The sequence below is a fragment of the Rhincodon typus genome, chromosome 16 (genome assembly GCF_021869965.1).
Source record: "Rhincodon typus isolate 14 chromosome 16, sRhiTyp1.1, whole genome shotgun sequence".
Taxonomy (NCBI): Eukaryota; Metazoa; Chordata; class Chondrichthyes; order Orectolobiformes; family Rhincodontidae; genus Rhincodon; species Rhincodon typus.
The window spans coordinates 24103458-24128346 of NC_063347.1; the positions used below are offsets into that span (position 1 = coordinate 24103458).

The following is a 24889-nucleotide window of genomic DNA, read 5'->3' on the forward strand; positions in this document are numbered from 1 at the left end:
AGCAGATTTCCTTCCCTAAAGGACCTGAGTGAATTTGATGAAAGATAGTAAAACAGTTATTATTGAATGTTAATTGTATATTCATACAGGAATAAAAAATGGATAATGTTTTTGAACCATTACTCGTGAACAGATAGAGATAGTGTTTCAAAAACTTAAACTTTTATCTTTAGGGTGTAGGCAAGAAGTCAAATTTCAATAATTCTCCATGTGATCATATACCAGTCTTTATCAAAATACGTGTCCTAAAGTGACCGTGTTACTTTCAATTTTAAAAATTTATATGAATTTTCATATATCCACTCACTCATTGTTAAGTTTATTACAAAATGAATTTGATTTTAATTAGACCTTAAATCATAAATATAATGGGGTGTTTACAAGTTGATCCATTGACAGAAATGATGCTACAGCACTACATGCTTTTTTTGAGTTTCTAGTGCCACATAGCAAAGAAAATCCTTGATAGTTTTCTTCACTTCTGACAAAATAATGTTTAATATGATTTGTGATAGCATTTTGAAATGTAAACATTTGCTGTATGGCTTGTATGATTTTTTTTTCCCAACGATCAGAAGTACAGATCTCTGGAATAAAACTGATACTCACACTCCTTCTAGAAATGTACTTGTCAGAATAGGATGAACATCTGCATAGGCTGGGATTAAACTCTTTCCGCATCAATTATATCCTCCTGAACTAAAGTAGGGATAGAAATTAATATGTCATCTGTGTATTATACCATTCAAACCCTTTGATTCAGAAGTCTCATTTAAATGTTGCAATTACAGAGAGGAAAACATAAACAAAATTCTCTGTTCTCCTCCGTCAAATACATGATTTTGCAATATTAGTAATTGATGAACCAGAATTTTTTGTGTGACTTGAATGATTTTGATTTATGACCAGTCGTGGTGAAATGTTGAAAACTGCTGTTAGTCCATACACATAGAAATCTGATCATGTGTTTAGTTTGATATTCAGTATATTTTTATTTCAGAATATGTGTTTGTTAGCTACTGTTGGCTGCACTTGGGTATTGTAAAATTAAAAATGACTTTGGTTTTGGATTCAACAATTTTCAATAATTTGTGGAACATGTGACTCTGAGAAGTTTGGGAATGTGGTCTGTGAAATTTCAATTGAAGTGCTAGTGTTTTCTTGGAAGATAAACGAAGTGACAAATTTGAGGAAATAATGTTACTATTGTGCAGTACTAAAAGCATCCTGCAATACATTAAACCAAATTTACAACAAAAATGTGCATTGCGGAGATGATCTGGCTAGGGGAGGTTGTACTTCAGATACAGAAGCTCTGCTTTTTGTCTGTTTATGATTTATACAGTTTGATTTTAAGAACAAGATAATTGTGAATCAAACAGTTTCACTACTTCTTTGCTTTTGTTTTCTTTTGAAGACAGCAAAAACCAACAGCAGGGATGTAACGATCATTTGCTATATCTTCTTTCCCTCAACCCCATTCCAATCATTACATTACTTTTGGATAAAGGGCTCCCAAATGCTACTTAGTTTTGCATAGTTAACATTTCAGTAATGGGTAGTCAAGATTCTCTCAGCAACAATTCAGCATTTTCTAAAGCAATTTGGCGTTGTTGTAGCAACTTGTGGTAGAGCTCTGAATAAAACAGATGTCACTGTGGCAGACTGATGCAAGAACAATCTATCACTACTTTGTTACCACTCCTCCTGTCCAAGCAAGACATCAGAATGGCAGTTTTAGCTGCATAATTATTACCATAAGATGTTGGCAATGTCTTCGTTCATCCTGTTATTAAAAGGTGAAATGTTACATCAGTCTTCATGGCTGCTTGGTTGAGGAGCTAATGAATGAATGAGGCATTGACCATTTACTACCTATTGTTCAGATTTTTCCTTCTTAAATTGAGGCTAAAATACCTCTCTTTCTTAAGCACATTGTGTATCTTAAAGTTGATTGAATTATTCTTAGGTTATCAGTTAGAGGTTATATCTTTGTGGTATATAGATTTCATCCATTGACTCTTTGAGGATTTTATTTGGAAATTATTAAGAAACTATGTTAATAAGCTTAGATTGTTGTGAGGTTAATATTATGCAGACGGCTATGCTTTGATATAGTAGGGAAGATAACAATTCTTGCATGAATAAATTAAAGATAAAATGGACATAAAATAAGTTACAACCTTTACTTTTTCACATTCAGTTTATGCTAATTATTTAATTTGGGGTTCTGCAAAGTGCAGCAGTTTATGATACATGGACATATATAACATGTGGGGAGGCCTTTAAAGCTATTTAATGCTGCAGTATGCATTTTATGAAACAGTCTTTTTCATATCAATTGTGTCTAAGATGTACATGTAAGTCTAGACAAGAACTTTGAGCAATTATCATGGTCCAGTCCATGAGATAGATTATACATGTTGCAGGACTCTGGTGTGTATTTTTTACACACATCTAAACAAGTGGACTATATTTGAGAAGTTTGTTTTTAATTATTAATTTTTTCAATGACATCTGGCATAGGATTTTCCTTTCTTGGCAGGAAGACAACTCTCAAAAGTGGATGTTCAGCTTTAGTGAGATGATTACATATCATATATGCCTAAAGCAAACACTCTGGGAAACAGTGTCAAAATTAAATATCAAGAATATTTTCAGAGAGGCGAGAAATCAGAATGGGCACGTAGTTTGCACTACATTCTAGTCCATGAATATTAATTATTTTAACTAAGTGCCATTATCTTAACCAGATAAAACCTTCAAAATCTGATATTTTCATTTGTATGTCTTGGAACTAGTTTAAAAAATTGCATTCTCTTGATCATATATAATCTGGTAGAAGCTTAAAGTTCCATGGTTGTGGAACTTGAAAATTAAAAAATATGCAAGATGTACCTGCACTGTAAGTGCTAAACAGTGAATGTGTTCTTGAATTCTCAGCATTCTTTATGAAAGAAATAGACCACTTTTCATTGTTATTATAGATAACAGCTCTGTCTGTTATCTGTGTGAATCAGACAGTGTGTATAGTGCTAGTTTGTACAGTCACAGTCTAAAGCATAGCAATGACGAAATCAATCTGACACTTTCACAATATGGAGCTTTATCTCAAAGCACACACAGCAGATTTGCTAGTCATAACCCCACATTTTAATGACTGATGCATGCGGGAAGCAATTTCATTTTTTTTCTGAAAGGGATAAGTGAGTATCCAGTTAATACCAATCATGAATTCAAGCCAACTAACAAAATTGATGCTACATACCCTGTTCTTGTTTTGCATATTCTGCAGTTTGAAATGCAATAATGAGCCAGTTTGAACACACACATCCAGATACAGCTAATCTAAGAAAGTTCACTGTGCATTTTTGACGCATCTACTAGTTGAATCTGAATTTATCCAGCTTGCCTCTGTTCTGTCCTTAAACTAATCAGTCTTAAGTCTGTTAAATTCCCTCAGATCTATTACAAATAATCACAGCTTTTATGCATGTTTTAAGAAAAGTACTGGTTATAGAGTTATACAAGCAGAAACAGTATAAATAAAATATTCATATAAAAATAGTCTCTTACAAAATATATTCTCTCAACCTATGGTTCCTTTTTCCACATGATGGAATTTGTCTGGAGTATCAAATTTGATAATCTTTAGCTCAAATGACTTATAATTAGTTGACATTTCAAAGTGAAAAATAATCAAGTTTTTTTTACAGTAGTTTAAAGGATCACAACCAGTTTGATTTTCCAGACAACTAGCAGCAAAACAGCAGAAGATTTACAAAAGATGCCTGCTTTTGTCAGTAAAAAGCCTGATGCTGCAGGATATAGAATATTCCTGCAAATACAGCTGTTAGAAATATCTGAGCAAAACCTAATATATACAGCCAAACAAATTCAATTCTTGCTGTATCTAAAGAAATTTTCCACAAAGAATATAAAACTCTTTCTTTGTAGAAGTATCCCAAGTTCTTTTTAAATAAATTAATATTAGTTTCTTTTTCTCTAAATATATTGTTAAATATTGTCGTTACTATTTACTTAATGTTGCTGGTATAGTCAGTCATTATGTCCAAGTGCCCCAGTCCACCATGGTTTTCTTAATGGCCGTGAAAAAATGTGGCAGAAAAGAAAAAGCTGATAAGTCAGTGTCTATGGGAAACTGAAAACAGTAATACTTGCTGTAGCCAATCCTGTGAGATCCAGACAGGCAAGACAAGCAGAAGCTTTTCACAAATGCAGAAACCTAAATCTGCATAATCCACACTCAAAGCAGAAATTCTCACAAGGGCATTGTCAACCCTGTCCTGTTTATAGTCCATATTTAAAGGGTATTATTTTCAAGCCAAGTTACTGCTGATTTCACTATGGCTTTTTCAACCTTGTGCCATTTTCTGTTCAGACCTGGATTTATTTCAACGCACTAATTGAAATAGGCTTTATGAATTTAAAATCTGTGTGGTTATATTTATGGAGATGGCAACAGGTGCTATATTCTCTTTGCAATCCAGCTGGGCTCATCAATCTGGCAACATTATCAGACAGGGATCCTCAAGCTTTTGCACTCTATAGGAAAGCGAGACATTATTTGCAAACTCACAGCCACTAGATTGAGATCATGTGCAAATTTAGGAGTATTTTCTTTGGAGGATTTGACTGTCCTCCCTATAAAGGATTTAATTTCATTTACATGTATAAACTTCTGTTCTTTCGCTGCAGGTGTTGCATTTGACATAGCAACACCAGTGGAATTTGCAGTTGCACTGCCAGACCCTGGAATACTGGTGAGTGTTGTATCCTCGTCCACAACACATCAAATCACAACTGTTATTTTGCGAGGATGTCTTGTTACACATTCTTCCTTGTGTCCCAACGCTCCCTGTGATTGGGTCTTCCTCGCAGTAGTTAGGGGATTTCTCAATGTAGACTAAGTCTGTAACCATAGGTTTACGATATGAAAGTGGCTTTTTAATCTTCAAGAAGACTGGTCGCTTGTTTCGATGCGTCCTTACTGGTTCAACTTGAACTGCTTCATTGTATTTTTCTTTCAGAATGTAGCCCAGTTCTCTGAATTTGGGAAGCATTGTCCAGCATGTTTTAGTGGTACATGATCCTGACACTCCATGACATTTGCATTCCAGTTTCATATTTTCTCCAAGGATCTAGATTAAAGTAAATGAAATACATGTAAGCAAACCCACAATAACACTACTGATCTTTTCTTCATTTACAGCAGATTAGGAGAACCTTAAATATATCAAACTACAGTCTGACTGCCTACCAACAAGATGAAAAAGCAGTAAAGGTTAATGAGGTTCAGCAAACCAGACATTAGAGTCTGTGAAGTGCCAGTTTTACAATTAACATTCTTTAATACTGTTTCTATAGACTGCATCATTTCAGATGTTTTCTAGAATTCCTTTTTACTCGATGGCCATTGCAGATAAGCTGAAATTTCGAATCAAGCAGAAGCTGGCACACAGTCCAAGGTGAAGCTAAATTCATTTTAGGTAACTGGGTAGTGTAGTAAGAACTTTCATCTTTGGAATCTGAGTTTAAACATTGCCCAGATAAGACGGAAGTTTCTTCCTTCTGCATTACACAAAAAAATGATTATGTAATAATGGACAGTCTCATTTGAAAGAAGCTAAGTGTGGTCAATGGGGCAGTTTCTGGCATAGTGGTAAATGCCACTGGACAAGGTATGGACTAATTTTCTGGTAATATGGGTTTGAATCACACCATAGGGTGGGGGATGGTGAAATTCAAATTGAGTATAAATTTAGAATTCAAAAATGATGGTGACTATGTAACCTTCTGTCGACCTTCCCTCTGTTATAGAGTCAGAAGTGGGAATGTTTGCCAACGATTGTACAATGTTCAGCACCGTTCGCAACTCCTCAGATACTAATGCAGTCCATACTCAAATGCAACAAGATCTGGACAATATCCAAGCATGGGCTGATGAGTGTCCAAGTAACATTTGTGCCACACAAATGCTAGGCAATGGCCATCTCTAAAAGAGACATTCTGAACACCACCCTTTGACATTCAATAGTGCTGCCAGCACTGAATCCCCTACTATCACGTCCTGGGGGTTACTATTGACCAGAAACTCAACTGGACTTGCCACATAAACACAGTGGCTACAAGAGCAGGTTAGAGACAAGGAAATTGCAGCAATGAAGTCATCTTCTGACTGTCCAAAGCCTGAGCACCATCTACAAGGCACAAGTCAGGAGTGTGATGGTATACTCCCCACTTACTTAGCTGGGTGCAGTTCCAACAACTCTCAAGCAGTCTGGCACTGTCCATGACAAAGCAGCCCACTTGATTGGCGCCATATCCACAAACATCCACTCCCTCCACCACCAACGCCCAGTATAGCGGTGTGTACTATCTACAGGATGCAGTGCCGAAATTCACCAAAGATCCTCAGACAGCATGTTCCAAACCCACAAACATTTCCATCTAGAAGGACAGCAGATACTTGGGTGTATCACTACCTGAAAGTTCCCCTCCAAGCCGCTCACCATACTGACTTGGAAATATATCGCTGTTCCTTCATTGTTGCTGGGTCAAAATCCTGAAATTCCCTCCCTAAGGACATTGTGGGTCAATTTATAGTGTGTGGACTGCAGTGGTTCAAGAAGGCAGCTCGCCGCCACCTTCTCAAGCACTACAGACGGGCTATAACTGCTGGCCAGAATCAACACCCAGACTCCATCAATGAATTTTTAAAAATTGTCTGAAATTTGCCAGCCTTACCCAATCTGGCATACATGTGACTCCAGATGTCCAATCTCATTGATTCTTAACTACCCTCTGAAATGGGCTAGCAAGACACTCAGTTCAAGAGCACTTAGGAATGGACATCAAATGCTGGCCTAGTGATGGATAAATCACTAGGATAAATAATCCCATGGATGAATAATTTAAAAATATGCCTTAGTAGAGGTTTGAGATGGGTTTGTTATGTTACTGGAATAAAATACAGGATGTTTCGCTCTGGATCTTATTAACATTATATATGATCTGAGAATGGTCAAAACTAATTTTGATTGCACAAAATGAATAATGTATCCATCATTAGTGGCTCACTGAACTGAAAATCATAATATCTGTATTTGTACATTTTCCCCACTGTTTTCAAGACGTCTGTAGGCAATTCCCACCATTCTTTACAGTTCCTTAAAACTACTCACATAGTACCCGTTTATCCTTATGAAGCCTTTTCTCTCCACTTGAGCAATGTTGTTATTCCTTTCCCAATTTCCTTCTTCTTTCTGAAGATCTCATCGGAATCTTTATTTCTCAGGTATGCCCAGCTTGTAACCAGATTTCTGTATTATCCTTCAAGATGAATTTGTGTTCATGGCTGTCTATTTTTAGTTCTAGTGCTACATACATTTGTGTACCAACACGCAGGAGATAACTACCCCTATGCTGTCTATATGTCGTAACGGTGTATTTCTCACATTTGTTGATGTGTGGCACATTGCTAGAAAAGCAATTTAAAGTATATTTCAGCACTTATGCCTTATTTATACGTTATTTTATTCTTACTTCCTGTAAAATTCCTTAGTTCCCTAGTTATTTCAATGATCTGTATTCCCTTTTGTATTTTTTATCATCTCTGTATTTTGTCTACGTGCTGTTATTCTTGCCATCCAGAACTTCTTTACTGGCTTAAATTTTCTTCACAGTCCACTTAGCCTTTCTACTATGACTCTAATCTCAGTCTGACTCATACCAGCAGTCTAATCCTCTCCTGGCCAAGTACTGGTGCAAGTGTCCCATTAAAAGGAAACCCTCGTTCACACACAAGTGTTTTAGTAACACATCATTTACCACTGATCAGTTTATCCCTATGCTAATCAGCATGTGGTTCAGACAATATTCTGAAGATACCATCTTGAGACCTTGCTTTTAATTTTGTACCTATTTCGTTTCTTTAACTTTTTAAAAACTTCGTTCTCAGAGTGCCAGCATTTATTGTGCACCCCCAGTTACCATCCGTGCCAAAGAACTTCAAAGACAACAATGTTGGTTTGAGACATATATTACATATATTCCAAATTTGGTAAGAACAACATGTCATTCTCTAAAGAACATAAGGCTTTTATGACTTCATGGTCACGTTTACTGGTAGCAGTTTTCCATTTCCAGACTTGTTTTGTAATTGAACTCAAATATTCAAGCTCCCATGGTGGGATTTGAACTCACATTCCCAGGACTATGAGTCGAGATGTTTGGATTGTAAAACCACAAACATAACTACAATGCCATTGTCTCTGACCCCCTTAGCTATCTCAGCATGATCCCCTCCCTGTTGTTTCCTATAGGTTGCTTCCAATATGGATTTCAACAGCTGGAGTTCCTCCTCCATTGTCAAGTTTGCTTCGGGCTAGTTAGAGATGTTCCTCAGTAGGCAATGCAACCTTTTGACTCAAAGGATGAGAACTTTGATTTGAGTCAAGTCAGTCCTTAAAACAATCATCTATTGGGCTTTAGTAGAGCATTTTTTGTCTTATATTCATTTTATATAGACCACAATAGTTTCTCATCTTAAAATCAATATTTGAGAACCTTGTAAATATCAGTGAATCATTGACCAGAAACTCAGTTGGACCAGCACATAAATACTATGGATAAAAGAGCAGGTCAAACTTTTGGGTATTATGCAGTGAGTTATTCACCTAGGAGAGCTAACAGCCTCATAGTATTACCACTAGACTGTTAATCCAGAGACCCAGGTAATGTTCTGAGAACCTGGGTTTCAATCCCGCCATGGTAGATTGAATTCAATAAAAATCTGGAATTAAGAGTCTAATGATGACCATGAATCCATTGTTGATTGTTGGAAAAAACTCATCTTGTTCACTAATGCCCTTTAGGAAAGAAAACTGCCATCTTTATCTGGTCTGGCCTACATGTGACTTCAGACCCACAACAATGTGGTTGACTCTTAACTGCCCTCTGGGCAATTAGGGATGGGCAATAAATGCTGGTCTAGCCAGCAATGCCCACATCCCATGAATGAATAAATTAAAAAACCTCTTGACTTTCCCCAAAAGCCTCTCCATCACACACATGGTACAATGAGGAATGTTGTGAAATACTCTCCACTTGCAAGAGCAGGAGATCCCTAGTTTCGTGTTCACTTGTGTGACAGATTCACAACAGCTCTGGATCATAAAAGAATGTAGTAACAAATTGAATCTGCACTTTCCATTGCTATGTCATACAAAACAGCACTAGTAAATATTACGCTTTATCATCATACCTATTGATGACTTGCATACTGTAGTACTTAATTGAAAACAATTTTAAGTTATGGCAATATAATTTCTTCTTTGGGACCGGCAGTTCAGAGACTAATTAAAATACATTGTTAAAAAGGAATGGAGAGAACATTACTCTGCAACTAGCCCACTAGCCCATCTATAAAAGGTTAGACTCAGAAAAAGGAAATTTTAGTTTCAATTTCATTGATATTCAAATTCCCATAAAGATCAAAGAGAATATTCTTCAGTTAGTACACTTGGACATATTGAATTGCTTGATCGAAGTATGAAAGAATGCATGACTAATAAGACCACACTTTGATTTTTTAAATGCATTTCACTTTGTGGACAGTTGATCGATGGGGATACGTTAAGAATGAAACGGTGACTGATCATTCTTGCTCATTCTCCCTCTCTGTCCTATGTCTGGGTCATCCAATACAGCCAGTTTGAGTAACAGGGAAATCAATTTGAAATGATGGTTTATTTGTCAGAGCAACAGAAAACCATTAGCACAATCCCTTACTGCATTACTGAAGAAAGAATTTGAAATACTTTGAATGTATTGATGTATTGTTTCACATCATGGTCTACTCATGATTAAAGATAAATGCATATGTATATAAGAAATTGGAGCATGTGTACTTTTGTTAGTTGTTCATGAGATATGGGTGTCATTAGATAGACTGCCATTTATTGCCTATCCTTCATTACCCCAGTGAAGGTATTGGTGGGCTCTCTTCTTCAACGTTACAGTCCTTAGGGTGTAGGGGCACCCAAAATGCTGTCAGGAATGATTTTGACCCAGTGACAGGGAAAGAATAGCGATAACTCCAAATCAGGATGGTACGTGAATTTGCGGTGGTGTTGTTACCAATCACCTGCTGCCCTTGTCCTTCTATGTTGTAGTATTCATGGGTTTGGAAGATGCTATGAAGGGAACCTTTCTGAGTTACCGAAGTATATCTTGTAGATGGTGCAGACTACTGACACTGTGCATCAGGAATGGTTAGGAATGAATGTTGACAATGTTAGATGGCGTGCCAATCAAGAAGGCTGCTTTGTCCTGATGGTGTCGAACTTCATGAGTGTTGCTGGAGCTATACTCATCCAGGCAAGTGGAGAGTACTGCTTTACACTGCTGACTTGTGTCTTATAGATGGTGGATAGACTTTGGAGAGACAGGAGGGGAGTTACTTCCTGCAGAATTCCTAGCCTTTCGCCTGCTCTTATTGCCACAGCATTTATATGGCAAGTCTAGTTCAGTTTCTGCAGTTAATAGGCCATGCGGTGCCTCAAATCTGCTCCACCATTGAAAAAAATCACTGTCGATCCTTCATCTTGACTCCAATTCCTTCTTAATATTGATTGCATCAATTTGAAGTGCAATCAAGTGAAAAATATCCCATTTCATCATTTAAATATTACTCTTCAAAAAGTTGATTCATGCTCTTTTATATTATGAAAAGTGGATTGTCAGTCAATAAATTTTTGATTGATATTCTAACAGCTACTAATTCTTGACCATCAAAATCATGGCAGATGAATTGCACAAATTCAAAATGTTGTTACATCTGTGTCACCTTCCTGGTGAAAGAAACATGATAATAATGTAATAACATAACACTCAGGAACTTAGCAGTGTGCATGTACAAAATATATTTTAAAATTTCATGTAAGCACACTTTCTGTGATTACTTTTTCCAACAAAAGATTAAGGAAGTAGTAGCAGGACATTTAGAATATTATAAAACAATAAGACAGAATCAATATGATTTTGTAAATGGGAAATCTTGCTCGACAAGTTTATTAGAGCTCTTTGAGGATGTTACAAGAAGGGTGGATAACGGGCTGCCAGATGTGGTGTCTTTTGCATTAAGTACCACATAAAAGATTACTGAACAAGGTAAGAGCTTATGATGTTGGGGGTGATATATTTGCATCAAAAAATGACTGGCTAACTAATAGGAAATAGGGAGTCAGGATAAATGGATGATCTTCAAGATGGCAACTGTAACTAAAAGATCCATAACTATTTCTGATCTACGTTAAGGACTTGAATGAAGAGACGAACTGAATTGTGGCCAAGTGCACTGGCAATATGAACTAGGTAGCAAAACAAATTGTGAGGAAGATATAAACAGTCTGCAAATGGAAATTAGATAGGTTAAGTGAGTGGACAACAATCTGACAGCTATGATATAATGTTGGAAAATGTGAAGTTATCCACTTTGGCAAGAAGAATAGAAACTCAGGATAATATTTAAATGGGCACAAACTGTGGAATTCTGTATTACAGAGGCACCTGTGCATCCTTGAACATGAATCACTCAAAATTAGCATGGAGGTAGAGGAAGTAACTAGGAACACAAATGGAATGTTGGCTTTTATTGCAAGAGGTAGATGTAGGGAAGTCTTGCTACAGCTGTACAGAGCATTGGAAAGACCAGGTCTGTGTACAGTTTGGTCACCTTCCTTAAGAATAGACATACCTAGGATGCTGCTCAGAGAATGTTCACTAGACTGATTCCTTGGATGAGGGAGTTTGTTTAATGAGGAAAGATTGATGGACTAGGCCCATTGGAGTTTAGTAGATTGAGAGATTCTTTTTGAAACATTTAATATTCTGAAGGGTTTCACATGGTTTCATAGGGTTAATGCTGAAAACATGTTTTAACTTGTGAAGCAATCTAGAACTGGGAACAGAGTTTAAAAATGAGGGGTCTCCCACTTAAGATGAACATGAGGAGGACATTCTTTGCTCAAACTGCAGTTAGGGTTTTGGAATTGTCTTCACCAGTACGCAATGAAAGCTGGATTATTGAATATATACAATGTGAAGTTTGACATATTTTTGATTGACAAGGGAGTCGACGATTATTTGGTACAGGAAGAAAAAAAGATTTAAAAACACAATCGGACCTTACTGAATGGTAGAACAGGTCTGATGGGCAGGATGGCCTACTCTATTCCTCCTTCTCAAGTTTTTATGTTCTTTAAACAAAAACAGAAAGTGCCAGAGAAACTCAGCAGGTCTGGCAATTTCTGTAGAGAAGGGAACAGTTAATGTTTCAAATCCAAAATGGCTTTTCTTTGGAGTTTCTTTGGCACTTTCTGTTTTTATTTCGGATCTCAATAACAGAACTTTGTTTATTCTTATGTTCTTTCACTATTTTACATGCTTTTTCTGTCACATCTACATGCCATTTTTAACCATCTTAACTTATTGAGATTCTGCCATCGTTTACTTCTGTGATTATAATTTACTACAATTTTCTGTTATTTGTAATATTCTATCATTGATGGCTTTCATTATTATTCACGCAAAGACCCATAGAACCCATGACCAATGCCGTGGAATTTCCTACGTGGATAATTATACTCATTAATGAGTGCTTGCTGACAGCTATTATTCACTGTTCCTTTACCTTTTTTGCCTTTTATTGTATTTATACAATTCTACAATTATTTATTCTGTCTTTGCATTTTATTGTTTTATTATCATTTTAACAGTGTTGTATTTACTAAGAACATGGATTTTGTTTCGTTAGTTATCAAAATCAATTTGGGCAGAATCTTTTATTTAAGATACACTTTGCCTTTAGAAAAATATGAGCTCAGTATCCAATTTAAACGTCTGTCTTTTCCAGCTTTTAATGTTCCTTCAGTTCCTGGTTATTCCATCTTTAGCAGTGGCACATATTTCAAATTCACAACTTTTTCCTGTCACCTTTCGCCATCTTGTCATCATCAACTAATTCATGCATTATTGCCTTTCTGGTCACCACACCCAACTGCACCTGAACATCACTCACACTCCCTGTCTCAAGAATGGCATCACCCCACCTAACACTGCTAACGCTATATTACCTGTCCCGATCCTACTTCACGGTCACTATTTCCCTCTACTAAACTGTCTCCACTACTGCAGTTCACCATAAGCACTTTCTTCCTCTCCTGATTGTACCTGTCATTTTTGCTACAACGTCCATGTTAACATCATAAAAAATGCCGTGACGAATTTAAAACCATTGTTGCGACAAGCCATGCATTCAGCTCCACCACATATCCCAATAGAACCTCACATGGCCTCTCCCATTAATTTATTATCCAGACAGCCAGCCAAATGCTTTACCAAGGTAAGATATTCCATCATTATCATCCTAGTACTCACACATCCCAAGACACTTCTTCATTTGATGCCAACATGGCGCTTCTAATATATTATTCTCAGCCCCCAGGGTTCACAAAGATTCCAAAATGCAAGGATCATCCTACCACTCCCTCTGCAAGCCAATGCTCCCATGTTCATTCGTTCTTCCCATACTTTGCTGCCTACTTTCAATCTCTTTAGACCTCCCTCTTAATATGGCTAAAACTATATCACCTGTCCCAATTAACCTCCTACCTTTAACTGGAGGATCTTCTTCTACATATTTATCTAGCTGTCTCATGCTTTTTTCAATATGTAGACAGGATAATATATATTGATAATCAATGTTTTTGATGTAAAATCTGATTGAAAATTGGACAGAATTATATCATACAGACACAAAACTATTGTTAATATTCCTGTAATACATTATGGTGAAATACAGTTTAGTTTATTCAATCACCATAAAACAGTCACCCTGATATTGTGTTGGATGTTATACAAGAAAAATGTAGCACGTTAAATAAGGGCACATGATGTAGGAGTAAGAGCAGACTATTTGGCCATTGAGCCTTTTTCCACCAGTCAATGAGATAATGACTGACCTAATATGCCCTTAACTCTGTCAGTCCCCCACATGCTTCATTCATTTGACTCCTTGCCTTTAACCCCACCATGGGTGATCTGCTTAAATGTGTAGAAATTAAGAGAAAGACAAACTGTTGGTGTGTTCTAACCAAAAAAAACTGAAATTAATAAACAACTCCACCCACCCCTCTCAACCTGCTAAACTCCCCGAGGGGTATAGCCAGGAGGAACAGGAAGTCATTCACCTGCACCTTTCCACTCCATGGATAATAATATTGAACAGAAAATAAAATCCTTTCTGTTTATCACCTGAGAAACTCTGAATGGGAAAATAATTACCCGTCTCTGTTTACATACATAGATATGGACATGAGGTATAATTTAATCATACCAGTGTGAGAAAGTTAACTATAACAAAGATGTATCTATTTCCCATCTCTTCTGTTTTTTTTTCCTGATGCTTTCCACAAACAGATTCAGACACAAAACTTCAGGTGTTCAATATTTTAAAATTACTATGCATGCACAAAAATCCATTGACAATGCGTAAGGACTGTAACTGCAATTTCTCAATAAGAACAACAACACTCTGATCACCGATCAATTAACCCCAACACCCTTCTATCGTCTAACTTCTCCAGCCTTCACCCTGTCATAGACTTTGCTTTTTGTTCTTTTCCCACTTCCCCTTTTCAAACTTCTTTCCTTGCAAAAACCCTGACATATTTCTACCCTTTTCTCATTCTGATGAAAGATAATTGACCTGATATATTAAATTGGTTTTTCTCTCCACAGATGGTGCCTGACCAGCATTTTCTGTTTTTATTTCAGATTTCTAGAATCTGCGACATTTTGCTTTTACATATCTATATCACCTTTAGCGTAGGAAAAAAAGGTACTTGAGAGATGGAAAAAAAGACTGAACACAGAGCCAAAGATGCAGGAATTTGAAGAGATGCTCAAGTCAGCCAGAAGCTTTAAAAAGGAGACAGTGTGGCAGGTGCTGAACTATGTGAAGGGTGCGGTTGGGTGATGATGGGTTTCAAGGGGGAATTCTAGAATCTGAGTTTCTGAATGCATGACTACCAACAGGATTGGGCACATATAACAAGTAGGATTCAGAGAAGTGGAGACCTCAGGAATGCTACAATGCTGCACAGGTTTGTAAATAGGGAAGGATGAGAATATCAAAGATTTTAAAAACAACAATTAGCACTTTTAATTTGAGATGCTGGGAGAGAGAGAGAACCAAAGTAGGTCAACAACACAGGGTAATGGGTAAGTGGGAGGCAGTAAAACTTTGGACAAGGTGATGATTACAAACGTTGGAGAATGGGAGGCCAGCCATAAGAATGCTGGATCAGTTGAGTCTAGAGGAATTGGGTGTTTCAGTGGATGGTGACCTAAGGTAGGAATCAAAGCAGGCACAATTACAGGGGTGGAAGTAATCATTGCAAAAAGATAGAAAATGTGGTCAGAACATTAGTTCAGACATCAAAGTTGTGGAAAAATCTAGTTCAGTCTGAGACAGTGGGCTTGAAGGAGGTTAGAATCTACGGCGTGAGTTGAGTCTTTCCAATGTTTCACTGGAGAAAATGCAGGAATGGATGATAGACAGGCAGTCTGATAATCCCAAGGCAGTGGAAGCATAACTATGTTGTATCTGCTGTATGTCTATACATGTTGTCAAGAATAAGCATGCGAATGAAGAAAAGTTCTGAGGAAGGATCTGTTGACCCAAAATGTTAACTCTGATTTCTCTCCACAGATGCTGCCAGACCTGCTGAGCTTTTCCAACAATTTCTGTTTTTGTTGTTGAAGAGAAAGAAGGAGTTTGAGAGGAAATGTCTGGAGGATTCACAAGCTGAAAGTGCAGAGTTGGAATTGAAGTCATTGCGACAGATGCTTTGGCAGCTATTGGACAGGTGGGAGGAACCAAGAAAGATTGGACTGATCATGCAGAACAACTGAGGAACATGTTTAAGGAGGATGTTGCAATGAACAATGTGAATGATTTTAAATGAGTTGAACCTCATATCGAAGGGCAATTAATCATGGTCACGGTCACTGAGCATATCATTCATAACTTTAATTAGGACTCCTTCAGTTTTGTGGAGGAGGAAACCTGATGAAAAGAATTCAAAGCAATCCCAGGGGCACTGGAAATGGATCTGCGAGGCTGTAACATGTTTAAGGATAATAAACAGGAAAGGGAGATTGGTGATGGGCCAATTTTTGTAAAGCGAAGGACTCATATGTCTATAAGAATAAAAACTTCAGAATCATGAGGGGACTAAATAGAATGCCTAGGAAGAAGCTGTTGCCTTTGAAAGAAGGGTCAAGAACCAGAGGACATTCAGTTAAGGTGATTGGCAAAAGAACCAATGGTGACATGGGAATTTCATGCAGCAAATAATTAGGATTTGGAATGCATTGCCTTACTCTATGCTGGAGGCAGATTCAATTGTAGCTTCAATGGGAAATTGGATAAGCATGTGAACAGCAGCAATTTTCAGAGTTATGTGGAAAGGGTGGGGAATGGGACGGGAGAGTTGTTCTTGCAGAGACCTGACATGGATACAATGAGCCAAATGGCCTTTTTTCTGTGTAGTTGCAATGTAACTGTGCTGATCTAATGACAGTTTCGGCAAGAGTTGGATAGTCCCCAAGGAGAAGAAACCATGTGCACTGTCAGCAAGTGAGAAAGCTAGAAAGGGGAGTTAATTTGTCTTTGCATGAGAGGGAATTACTTAGTCACCCAAGCTGTACACATTGTCACTTGAAAACATTCTGGGCAAATATTGCCTCAGACATCAAATAGGAACACACAATTTTTGTCAACAACTTAACTATCATAGATATTCAGGGATGACAATCTGGGTTCAAAATGACCTCATTGTCCTGAAACAAACAAAAACAGAAATTGCAGAAGAAACTCAGCAGGTCTAGCAGCATCTGTGGAGAGAAAAACAGAGTTAACATTTTCAGTCCAGTAGTCAGAAGAAATGTCACTGAATTCAAAAGGTTAACTCTGTCATCTCTCCACAGATGCTGCCAGACCTGCTGAGTATTTCCAACAATTTCTGTTTCTGTTTGATTCAGATTTCCAGCATCCACAGTTCTTTGTTTTATGATGTCCTAATCTTTCTTGGCTCTCACCATCTGAATAGAAGCTTATATCTCACTGAAGTTATCTCTTGCTTATAGCTGCTCAATTTGCAGTTTGGTTATTAGTTAACTCTCAACTAGCTACAACATGTACTATGAAAAGGACAATCCTGAAATAAGCCTGGTATCTCAAAAAGCTTCAGGTCATCATGGTTCTGCAGCTGTTTTGCAAATTCCACATCACTCAATATCACATATTCAACTGCTTTCAAATTCACTGCTACCTCTAAGACACAAAGGTATGCCCCAAGCTCCTTACAACTATGTCTCCAAAGTATAAAAATCCCTGTCAGACAGATCTCCTCCTTCTGTTTAATATCCATCTTCAAATCAACCATGAACACAAAAACCTGAATTGCCAGAGGCTACACATAATGACACAGGAATAGATAAGTTATTAAAGCAGCTCCTCAATAATCAAATGCAGCAGAATATAAGCATAGTAAACCAAAATCATACATGGAACACCGTGCAGTCACAACAAGCACAGTACAATCCCAATAGTGTCTGTAAAATGGGTCCTGCAATGATAATTACTATAGGTACCCCTTATTATGGACCTTCCAATGCTTATAAAGCACAAGGACCAGAATCAGTGCCAATCTCATGTCCTGTATTGTATTTAGTAACAAAGATAAAATCCCTGTTAGGTATATTGCAATTTAAGCAACCAACATATAGTCGGAACTAAAAAAGCATAAGTATATCTGGGGATTTATTCATTAGCTCATCTTACAGTTCTCAGCTCCACCATATAAGCAGATATGCAAATGTGTAGGGACTTTTAGAGAATTATGTAGATGTTATACTATTAGTTTTTTGACCCAAAGAAGTAGTTAATAATGTCTAATAATACTGCAACCTGGTATATGATGCATCAGTGAAGTAAACAGCGTGAAGAAGAGTACAGTACCTCCTTGTTACAGTAACACAGCATATTGTTTTCCCATGTGGACATCTTTGTAATCTCTGAGGAAAGTTTACATACATATTTGTCAAGCTTGACAGGGAGTATTTTGCTACAAGTAAAATTGGATCGAACTTTAATTCAGTTGTATTTTCTATAATGTACAACATCATAAAGGATGTTGCAGATTGATTACTCCAAAATTATTACGTATTCTCAAATATAAATGATAACTGAGGGATTTCACTCAGTTCAATTCACATTCTTGGGGGTCTGTAACATAGATGTACTAAAGTGATGGGTTAAGTTATGAGGTTAAATTAAACTAAAGCTTGGGACAACTGCCGCCAATGCACAGTGGGGGAAAACCATTGTCTGAAGTCTTTCCGCTGAAGTTAAACGGAGGCCCATTCAGTTATCAGAGCTTATTCATGCCTCAAATGCATGTAAATATAGCCTTGTTCAGGCTTTGGTTCGTTTAGGTGGAATCAAACTCCAATGTTTGTTTGTTTCCTTTGATATGCTACCATACAGCACCAAACTGCGTTTGTGACTATTTTATATATACAGATTTTTTTATGAATAAATGCCATTTTTGAAAAAAAGCAAAAATTAAACTAACCAGGGTTGTATTTTCCTTAATGGGCAAAGTTAAGTGGTGATTTAATCAAAGTTTTCAAGATACAGGAGATAGATGTGGTAAATAAGGAGAACCTACTTCTGCTAGTTGGGGAGTCAAGGGCTAGGGGTCATACTCTAAAATTAAAGAAAGATTTTTCAGGAGTGAATTTAAGAAACACGAATTAATTAATTAACATGAATGGTAACTGATGCCAAAACAATTGTCAATCTTAAAATTGAAATTGATTTAAGGGATTTGGAGAAAATGAGTTGGCCACAGATCAGCTGTGAACTCATTAAATGGTGAAACAGACTTAAGTTCCTTAATTGCCTAGTCCTATTGCTATGTTCCTATGTTCTTTTCACTAAAGATTATCTCTTCACGGCTATAGCATGTTAGTTGGGTCTTAAATTATTCCAGAGATTTTGCTTCTTAATCCTTTCTGGAAGACTATTCCAGGTACTGATTACCCTTTTCTTGGTATGTGCTTCATTACATCAACCCAGAACCTATCTATTATTAATGTCCCAAAGTCTCAGTCTTAGTTTAATTTGAAGTAATGCCAAGTTAACTATCTCTATTGTGGTTAGCATATGCGTATATTTCTATAAATTTGCCTCTCGTTTACTTTCCTTAAAGGCTACAGCTTTTCTCATCTTTCCTCATTACTCAACCCTTTGCTCTACCCTACACAATCTTCAGGCTTAATGATTCATGAGCCAAAATGAACACACTATTCAAGGTGAAGTTGTTTCTATAGCATTATACAGTTCAATGTGATGTCTTCAGAATTATATGCTGAAAAATTGGAGCTATAACTCAACCTCCTGACTGTGTTGCACTGCTACAATTTGAGTCTACTATCACTCCGAGATCCTTATTCTCTCTTGTAACGAGTTCAACATTCATCATTCATATATTTCTCCAATTTTTCTTTGACTTTGCCAGACCTTGCACCTATTTAATTATATCTGCCAAAGTTCTATTGAATTGTTTATTGTATCTAGATCCTCTTGCTTCATCAGCCTCAACCAATCCTACTCACCCTATTTTACTGTCATCATGGAAATGGACTAGCTAGCATTGCATTTTTGTATTGAGGCTATTGGTATACAACAACAATAGCAGCAACAATAATATCAAAGACACTCCACTCAATACAACTGTTCAACCCATATCACTCCACGAATTAAACCCACTAGTCCCTCTCTATCAATCAATTCCCTAGCTTTGCCTTCTGGTGAAGGGGGTTCTGATGAAAGGTTACAAGATGTGAAATGTTAACTCTACTTTCCATCCACAGATACTCCCAGACCTGCTGAGTTTCTCCAACAATTTCTGTTTTTATTTAACATTTCCAGCACTTTTTGTCTCTAGATTTGCCTTATGCATATGAAAAAAAGTTCATGTTGTGTTTTATTGCAGGCTCTCTGGTAAGTCTCAGGCTACAGCACATGCATTTCAATGAAAATTTGAGCCACCACTTCCTTGATAAAGTCAAGAAGGCATGGGAAACAAAAATATCATGCTGCTGTTATGTGATTTTGAATATTATAATGCGATGTACAAAGTATTGTAGTAGCAAATCATGGGGTCGGAGACAGATGAAAATGTAGGAGCCTAAGAGTAGTGAAATTTTATGATGATGCTTTTAAGGCAAGGTGATGATTTTTAGAAATTACAGAATGGAAAGTTTTGCCTTGCTTTTTTAATTTCAGATAAAGGGAAAACCATCAGATTCCATGTGATAATATTAGTCATTAAATTCTAACAACTTTAAGATATATTTAAGTGATATATTTAATGATAAATGCACAACTTATCCTGAATGATCTTAAATATTAGGCAATGTCTTTTAATATTCAACAGACAAAAGTGTAAATATCTTGAATTTTGGTGAGAAGTTGTTTTCATCTAATAAAGTTATCATGTTTGGAATTGTTTCATACGTCTGTTATATGCTCAATTCATTTACATTCCAATTCATTATCATGTTAGAGTCAATAAATATAGAGCTTGAAAAGCACAGCATGTCAGACTGCATCCGAGGAGCAGTCCTGATGAAGGGTTTCAGCCCAAAACACCGACTTTCATGCTCCATGACGCTGTCTGACTGCTCTACATTTATTGACTCTAGCTTCCAGCATCTGCAGTCCTTACTACCCCATTATCATATTACTTAGGTTAGATCTCATTATGACAAAAATGAGTAGCATTGTAACTCCTCTCACTCCTGAAAATAAAAGGACAGTTAAATTCCTCTCCATGATTATGGTATCCCATATATCTGCAGAGAAGCGACCATTTTTTCTTTCTCTGGCTTTAGAAACTAATAACTGCTTTTCTCAAAGCCTATTCAAAATATACTTTAGTCGTAAACATGAACAAATCATTAAAAATCAGTGAGTTGCCAAACCAGTTAAAATGGAGCATTTTCAAAAGCTTGGTCATGAAAGTTCATAAGCCCAACTTAAGCTAAAATAGGCACCAATAATTTGAGTGTCTTTATTGATGATTAATAGGTATTTCAAATTGCTTGTGCAAAATTTAAAGAAGAGATTTAAAAGCAATCAGTGCCAGTGAAAAGCAGGCAATGCAACAGCATTGCAGTGCTGTACATTCTCAGCTTGGTAGTCAGCTCAATGTCAACTTGAAAAATTATGTTAATGTGTAAGCTATGACTGAAGACAAGAGCCATTGTATATGTAATCGGAGTAGATAGATAGAGAGAGAGATAGATAGATAGATAGATAGATGAATAGATAGATAGATAGATAGATTCACAAACTTCCAAAGATCAAAATCTACATTGGAGTTTAATATCTTAAAAATGAAAGTATTGTGAAAAATGCATTTTACTTAACACACTTTTGTAAATTTAATCTATTAACAGCACCACTCCAGTATATTTTACTTGTAAGTCATTTTCACCCAGTATTTTACACACAATAACACAGAAATGTAATACTGACTGTTTAAAAAATCCAATGCAACAAGATTATTTCTAATGATTTTAGTAATAAATCACATCTTTCTTTTGCCACATGTAACTAATTGTAATTAATACAGCTCTTCAAAACCAAAATCCAATGTGATCTAGAAATCCAGTGTAAAGTGAAAAGTAACATTTTAAAATTGTTTTGCGTGTATCATTTCAGTGAAGTATTTACTTTGGTCAATGAAGTTGCACAGACATTATGTGTTGGGCATGGAAATGTGTTGATAACAGTGACTAATTGTTTAATTTGTCTCCTATTTCTCCAAATACAGGTGAGAAATCAGAAAATGAAATATTTATCTTTGTTATTTCTTCATTTAAGACAAGTAGCCATTGTTCTTACCTTGCGCCCTGCCTCATTATTGTGCAGGTTCATGAGTGTCCTGGCATTCTGTTTGATTTCTCTTGCATCTACAAATACTTTGGAGAATCCAATTCCATATCTGATGTCTGCAGAGCAGCCTCCCCATTTCCAGCCTTCCTCCTGATTGTAGTGACCCTGTTTTTCTTTGTCACAGCCACAGTCACTCAGGTTTCCCTGGGTGCATGCAGCAGTAATGGCATGAGCTACTCCAGCAGCAATAATAGCATAAGTGAAGGCTGCTTCTCTGCTTCCTGCAATCAAGATATTGGGACACACATATTAGTTTGTTTGATAGGGCAATGATAATCATAATAGTTCATATTTTACCTTCGTGTCACATAATATTTTATACTGAAGTTTCAGTCTTGAAATAAGCATTTAAAGCATTTGGTTGAAATATACTTTAATTGAAATCACTACAAAGTACCTCAGTTTACTTCCCATAAAGTTCTTGTTTACAAACGCTTGTTGACAAATCCAAAGTGATGTGAAGAATTATAAGAAGCGTCGTTTTTAATCAAATAAATTAAACTTTAGGGAAATTTGCAAGTAATGAAAGGTTGCAAAATGTTGAGATCCACTTCGAAATGTGGAAAACAAAATTGGCGTTGGTTTTGCACAATAAGCCTTGTGTTCACTGCATATTATGAGCCAAACTGTAAATTCAACCCAGAATATAGAATACCTCGGGCATACGGTTATGCTCAACGGTTTAGCAGTCGAAGATAATTAAGTATTTCAGATGGGGCTGCTTATTAAGTTGCTGTTCATGTGAACTAATGCGCACTTCGAGCTGGTGACATGGGCGACAAATGGCCATTCCTGATTTTTGCTTTCAGTTACAATTAAAACATTGGACTGTTGTTACGCGACTTACCAAAACGACACGCCTTCCTCTTGCATTTTTGTGACACATTTGCAGGTCTGTGTGTGAGTATTAGCAGCCGGGTGTATTTACATCCTTTAAGTGTGACTGAAATGGGAATATGGGACCTTTCAACAGTGAGAAAGTCAGGGACGAGAGTAAGACATGCAGGCCGGCAAAAAGGGAGCTGGCCGCTAGAGAACCTGAAAGGGTTCTCCCCGGAATGATATAACCAGAGGAAATATTCCCCGCTGATGGGAGTCGCGGATTATCGAAATGTGCCTCTGCAATCTGTTATTGGCTTCCTCAATGTCGTACATTCTGAATGAAATTCCCCTCTAGGCTGGTATCTTCTGGAACCTGCTGTTCTCTAATTTGCTGCCATCTCCTTTGAGTGCGTGCCAAAGATTAGATACTTTTACACAAATGTATAAACCGGAGGAGACGGAATAGATAATGAACTTAGACAAACAGCACAGGCGAGCCAATACCCATCCTTTATTCAATGGAAACAAAAAGAAAGATAACCATGAGGACTGATTCAGAGTGACCACATGATTTATATCTGGTAATTCGCTTTGAGAAACAAGTTAAGACACTGCTTTTATTTATGGCGAAAATTACACCTTGGGTTGATACCGCAGTTATGCGTTTAAAAGTCAATCATCACCAGGGGTTTCAAAGGAGAGTCAGGGATCCTCTTGCTTTGGCGGATTTTCAAGTTTGGCAGAAGTTTTAATACATTGCCCACACTCCAAGAACCGCGGCTACCTGCGTGTTGTCATTAAGAAACGACATGATGTTACTGGTTCAGCTCCAAAGGTAATGGAGGAGCACTGCTGTCTGAGAGAATCTGACTGAAGTGATTGGAGATCTCTGGATATGGGCTCTCACAGTAACTAACCTCACTGGGGGTGGGGGTGTAGGAGGGATCCGGCCCTTGGAAAGGAACCTCTTTGATTTTTTTTCATGTTAGAAAATTCAAAATACACACATCATAAAAAGATTTGAGTTACTTTCCAAAACACACGTTAAAGACGTGTTTAGGTCTATCCTTAAACAAATCAAGCATTTCAATTGACCTGAAAATTCTGCAGGTGAGTCATATGTCCAGGTACTGAGTCTCCAGGGGATGACCCACAAACAGTAAATGCCTCATTACCCAGTTGTTAATAAATAAGATAGTTTACTCAAACTTTCAGTTAGTGGCTGTTTTGATAACTGGCAAGGACTGATTCACGATTGGAATTCGTTTTATTTTGGGTGGAACTACTTATGGATGTAAATGTGTTGGGGATAGTTCAAAGAATCTTTACCAGGCTAATACCTTGAATTGTGCTGTGTTGGGTTGGGGGGGGGGGGGGGGTTGGGGGAATGTTGTCTAAAGAGGAAAAGTTGGTCAAACTAGGCTTCTATCCGCTGGAGTTTAGTAGAGTGAGAGGTGGGTCGTTTGAAACATGCAGGAACCTGATGGGTCTTGACAGGGTAGGTATGGAAAGGATGTTTCCTCTTGGGGGATAATCTACATCAGTTTAAAAATCCGGCGTGACCCGTTTAAAACAGAATGACGAGATTTTCTCCCTCTCTCTCTCGGAGGGTCGTGAGTCTTTGAAACTTTCTTCCTGAGTAGGCGGGGATCAGAGTCCTTGAATTAAGACGGAGGTAGATTCCAGTTCAGCATAGGAAATGCAAGGTTATCCGGGGTAGGGAGGCATGTGGATGTGAGTTTACAAACAGAACAGCTGAGCAGGCTCAAGGGGCTGAATGGCCTTTTCCTCCTCCTAATTGGTGTGTGTTCGGATGGTCACGCTCTGTGAAATTGATTTGAAATTGACTAAAACGTTGCAAGTTGAATTTAGAGATAGTAGAAACTGCCGATGCTGGAGCCTGAGATAACAAGGTGTAGAGCTGGATGAACACAGCAGGGCAGGCAGCAT

The 24889-nt window shown here is 37.2% G+C and overlaps 1 protein-coding gene across 1 annotated transcript in view; it reads right to left on the minus strand.

Annotated features, from left to right (window-relative positions):
* Positions 1-354: 354 nt before the first annotated feature.
* wnt7aa (wingless-type MMTV integration site family, member 7Aa) overlaps positions 355-24889 on the minus strand; it is a 27632-nt gene continuing 3097 nt past the window's right edge. The window contains exons 3-4 of the mRNA XM_020526616.2: positions 22067-22338; positions 355-5162 (exon numbers count right to left, since the gene is read on the minus strand). Coding sequence (XP_020382205.1) covers positions 4683-5162; positions 22067-22338 — 752 coding nt within the window. The 3' untranslated portion in view covers positions 355-4682. The remainder of the gene's footprint in view (positions 5163-22066; positions 22339-24889) is intronic.